The sequence below is a fragment of the Babylonia areolata genome, chromosome 2 (genome assembly GCF_041734735.1).
Source record: "Babylonia areolata isolate BAREFJ2019XMU chromosome 2, ASM4173473v1, whole genome shotgun sequence".
Lineage (NCBI taxonomy): Eukaryota > Metazoa > Mollusca > Gastropoda > Neogastropoda > Buccinidae > Babylonia > Babylonia areolata.
The window spans coordinates 45,405,976-45,410,975 of NC_134877.1; the positions used below are offsets into that span (position 1 = coordinate 45,405,976).

At 37.5% G+C, this 5,000-nt stretch overlaps 2 protein-coding genes across 3 annotated transcripts in view; both read left to right on the forward strand.

Moving 5' to 3' along the window:
* LOC143277540 (uncharacterized) overlaps positions 1 to 424 on the forward strand; it is a 450-nt gene extending 26 nt beyond the window's left edge. The window contains exon 1 of the mRNA XM_076582424.1: positions 1 to 424. This exon is cut by the window's left edge and continues 26 nt beyond it. Coding sequence (XP_076438539.1) covers positions 1 to 424 — 424 coding nt within the window.
* Positions 1 to 5,000, forward strand: part of LOC143279464 (glycerol-3-phosphate acyltransferase 1, mitochondrial-like) — a 33,409-nt gene that overhangs the window by 1,666 nt on the left and 26,743 nt on the right. For both annotated transcript variants that reach the window (XM_076583510.1, XM_076583508.1), the window contains exons 2-5: positions 2,368 to 2,499; positions 3,126 to 3,239; positions 3,648 to 3,718; positions 4,119 to 4,226. In XM_076583510.1, the coding sequence (XP_076439625.1) occupies positions 2,398 to 2,499; positions 3,126 to 3,239; positions 3,648 to 3,718; positions 4,119 to 4,226 (395 nt within the window). In that variant the 5' untranslated portion in view covers positions 2,368 to 2,397. The remainder of the gene's footprint in view (positions 1 to 2,367; positions 2,500 to 3,125; positions 3,240 to 3,647; positions 3,719 to 4,118; positions 4,227 to 5,000) is intronic.

Genomic DNA, 5,000 nt, shown 5'->3' on the forward strand with positions numbered 1-5,000 from the left:
ACGCCCTCACCTGGAATTTGCCAATGTTGCGTGGTCACCCCACAACCAGAAAGACAAAGACCTCATCGAGGGTGTTCTCAGGAGAGCAACAAAAATGGTCCCCGGGCTGGCAAACAGTACATATGAGGAGCGCCTAGCCAGAATGAAAATACCCAGCATGCAGTACCGTAAGGACAGAGGAGACATGATTGAGGTCTACAAGTTTACTCATGGACTGTATAAATTGGAAAGCCCCCTGGTCCTAGAAAACAGTAACAGACAGACCCGTGGGCATAACCTGAGGCTCAAGAAGAGGCCATGCAATGGACAAATGCGCCAGCACTACTTCTCCTTCCGGGTGGTGAACCCATGGAATGCCCTACCAGATTATGTAGTCAGCGCCCCCTCTCTCAACGCTTTCAAAGCTAGGCTGGACAATCACTGAGCAGATCGCATGTACAAATAGCTGTAAATAGGGAAAAAGAAACAAGAAAAAGTGTTTGGATGTTTGTGATAATAAGATTTCAAGTACTAAGACTAGACTAAAGGCTGAGAAGCCTAAATATAGGTCTGCAACGATATTATTATTATACACATGCCATGCCCACAATCTTCAGTCACACTCCCTCCACCCACCACCCCTCCCTCCTCCCACACACTGGCAGCTGTAACACAAACACACAGAAGCACACATACATGCACACAGGCTTGCACTTCATAACACTTGACAGATCATAATTATTGTCTGTAGCAAGTGCACAGCTTAAATTGGCTTGATATATAAACATGATTTATTATTTCTGGCAACTTGTGCATCAGTCACAAATCTCTATTGTATTAAATTATGGTTGCTGCCGAGGGGAAGAGCACGTTACCATAATCAAGGACAACCATTTTCTTTCTTTTCTTTTTTTTTTATCTGCATGTGTAGTGTGTTTGAGAAATGTATTATTTTTCACATAATTCTATCAGGTATAACTCTTGTTGGTTTGGTTGGTTTTGTGTTTTTTTTGTGTTTTTTTGTTTTGTTTTTTGTTGTTGTTGGGTTTTTTGTTTGTTTTTTGGGGGGGGGTTTGTTTTGTTTTGGTTTTTTGCATTTGGTGCATGGTAGACATGGTATTTTTATTTATTGATTCATCAGAAAAACTAGCACCCACCCTATCACACAAGAGCCAGTGGATGGAGAAATAAAAACCACAGTTCTTTGTGAAATATATAACTTGTGACCCTCGCTTCCACTGCAGCAATTGTTCTGTGCCTCTCAGAACAGAATACTGTTTCATCATTGATTTGCCTGTTTGAGACTGCCTTTGAACTCCATCAGGACCTCAGGTGTCCAGCAGACTATGATCATAAATCTGACTTTTCACTCTTCTTCATCTTCACTTCATTTGAAAGTATAACACTGTGCTTGGCATGATATTGACAAAATGGGGAGAGCACCTTTGAAAAAAAAATAATTTTCTATTTATTAACTGTTTGCCTTCATCCGTGACTTGCTGTTCAGGGTATTGGCTCCTGTAACATACTGATTGAGATATTTTTCATGTTGTGTAATAATCAATGGAATCTTGAAGCCTACTTTAGTACTTAGTAAAATACTGCATTTGCTATATCAGTCTTTGCTAGAAAGTTGTCCTTGGCATTTTCATTGTATAAATTATAATGAAAACATTCCAACTCTGCAGTCTTGTTATGTGCTGGGATATTAAATTAAGAATAGTTTTGCTGAATTATCAGCTAGTGAAAACAGCATGTCTTTTACCAAGTACGAATTAACCTAGATGTTGAACATGCACCATTTCCAGGTTAACTCAAAACAAAAGGGCAAGGGTAGTATATATCAATGAGACTGCTCATTGCTATCTCAGTTATTAGGTCAGTGATGTGTACTGATCACAGTTTTCAATATCATGTTCATGCAGCCCAAATGCCGGTCACCATTAATTTTTTCTCTTTTCTTTTTTTTTTTTTTTTTTTTTTCTCTTGCCCTTTCCTTGTTCTTGTGGGCATGCAGTCACAATTGGGTCAGAATATATCTTTAGTGAACAGTTGACCAATTTGTGAGTAAGCAGATGACCTGTTTGTCATGAATGGTGTCAGCCTCTTTTTAACTTGATATATATATAAACTTTATATTTTATATGAACCTAATTTGTTGCTGACTTCTTCATTTTCAGTTTTATGTGTTGAAGGTATATGAACAATGTAGATTTACATTTACTGTTGGGGTTTTACCAGATGCCAGTCATAAGTTGCATACTGTACCTAAATTTAGATTTCTTTTTGTGACTTAATGATTTTATGCCACATTGACTTTAACTGTTATTTCACCCATTTTCATTGTATACAGTGTCATTTTTTTCAATTTCTTCTTTCTTTTGACAGGAAATTATCAGCTGAACAGAAGAGGACAAGATGCCAGCAGACATTGCAGTATTTGCCGGTAGCCGCAGTGGGCCTCAGTTTGGTCGGCGGAATCCAAAAAGAAAACCGACGTCACTTCTAAGTGAAGTTCAGGTGAGAAAAAGGAATGGTTAATTGTGCTTCTTGAACTTCTGCACTGTATGTATGTGTGGGTGAGTGTGTGTGTGTGTGTGAATTTTGAAATTTCTGAGTAGGCAATTTAAAATGAAACATTGACTTTAGTTAGAAGCAACAAACAGCTTGCTTAGCATCTTTTTGATTCATCTTACTGAGTTTTTGAAAACAACAGATTTTGTTGTTTTGCTTCAGTAAAAAAAAAAAAAAAACACACCGTTATTTCTTTAATATTCTTTAATGGTGTAACTTATGGTAAACATGTTGAAATATGAAATATTTCTGCAAGTATAGACACCCTTATAATGTTCAGCAAAAATCAGTGATAGATATAACCCATCAGCTCAGTCCAAACGACAGTCTCTGAAAATGACTGGCTGACTTAAAAAAACACATAAAACAGAATTACTGTCGTGGTTTAAACTCTTTTTGATATTTTTTATCCAGACTTATTTGTGTGTGTGTGTGTGTTTCTATGTGTGTTTGTGTGTGTGTGTGTGTTTACAGTTTGACAGAATGTTTGGAAAGTATTTAAAAAATTTTCAATGAAACGTGAATCAATGAAAGTAAACTTTAAAGTCATTTTTTAACGGGGACTGTTTCAGTTTGATGTCGACAACCTTGCTCAGTTCAAAAGCGCACCCTCACGCCAACCAGAAGAGTTCAGAAACTGGAGGCCTTATGTGGGACAGTGCTGTCGATGCATGCCTATCAGCAGGGTATGATGGTGTCATTTACATTGTTTCAGTGCACCAACTGAGTTTGTGTAGTGAAGAATGTATACATTGCAAAAGTGTTAGGGAGGTCAGAACTCAAGTTATTAGCTTCTGTGAATGTGTATAGAAGGGGTGGTTGGTGGTTTGGGGGGCTGGAGGGGGGGGGGGAGTGTGTGTTTGTGTGTGTGTGCTTCTGTGAGAATATGTGTTTGTGTGTGTGTGGAGGGGGGTTATTGTGTGCCTGCACACTTGCATGTGATAACTTGTACTGGTGTTTACTTTTGTGTTTTGAAACAAAACTGGCTTATATGTTTTGGGGATTATATATGTGTGCAGCCTGTCATCTCTTAGTTTCATGGTGGATTCAGTGTTGCTTACAAGTACCTCATACCTGTATGGTTGATGTTTCAGGAAGATTTGCATGAACCTTCACATGAAGAACTTGGCATAAGAAACATCCTAGATGTCGACCAACAGTTGAAGTGAGTAACTTTTGCCTTGATACTGTTTAATCTGTATTTTTGTTAGCATGTCAATTGTATTGGAAGTATTTAAATTAGCATTGGATTGACAAGGTATGGCAAGTTATTAGACTGTAAAAACAACTGTCCTACCAATCTGTAAAAGTGTTTACTAGTGATTATTCATTAATGAGTCAGCTGTCAAGACAGACTCTCACCAGCTGTTGAAATGTGTCAGGATGAAGAAACAGTTTCAGACTGCAAATTTCTTTTTAGAATTTGTGTGTGTGTGCGTGTGTGTGTGTGTGTATTGTGTCTGTTTTTGTGTGTTTGTGTGCATTTGTGTTTGGGCATTTGTTTGTATATACCATAATACATTTGTGTGTGTGTATATGTTTGTGTGTGTGTGTGTTCACTACAGGATGGAAAATGTATGGTCCACCTACTTCAGTAAAGTGGTGTACGCAATGCGCAGACCTCTGTTTGGTCCATTTCCTGACCTCAGCATGGCGGTGCTCACTAACAGGCGGTAGGTTGGGGAACACAACTGTATCTGTGTGCCACATGCTAAGCTCTGTCTTTATGTAAATCTTCTTTCATTTTCATTTTCTCTTTAAATATCTTTGGCCTGTGCTTTCGTGAACACTGTTTGAAGAAAGAAAAAAAAAGTTGGTGCACACAGATAGATAGAAATTTGATTTATGTCATTCTTGTTATTTGTACTGTAATTTCAGACAATAAATATAAGGCCTTTTCCCCCCTGGACATTGACCTCTGTACCTTACACACAAATGTGCCTTTGATGGTGGATAGAATTAGTAACAGAACAAGCGGATATTTTCTACAATAGAGCATAAAACAGCACAACCTCAAAAGAGCAATATTGATGAAGGGGGGAAAAAAATTCTGCAAGTTTATATTTCTCAGAGCATTTTCATGTGACATTGGCAGTGAATCTGATTCATGAGTGAGAAAGTTTATTTTGTTGTTGTTGTTTTTTTCTTTGTTTTATATTACAAATGTTACCATGTTGTAACTAATGTAAGTTTGTGACAACATCAGTTTCGTTCAGCCTGGTTTAGAAGTTACATTGAGTTTACCATGTTGGTCATAATTTGACTGTGTCTTATGTGCCAGTGTGCATTGTTCTTGGATTTTTCTTATCCTTTTTTTTTTTTTTTTTTTTTTTTTTTTTTAAATCCAGGGGTGCCATGCCTTTTTGACCAAAAAATATGGTAGTTGTTTATAGCTGTTTGATACATTCTGGGTTTTTTTCTCCCATTCATCTCTCTCACTTCCCATT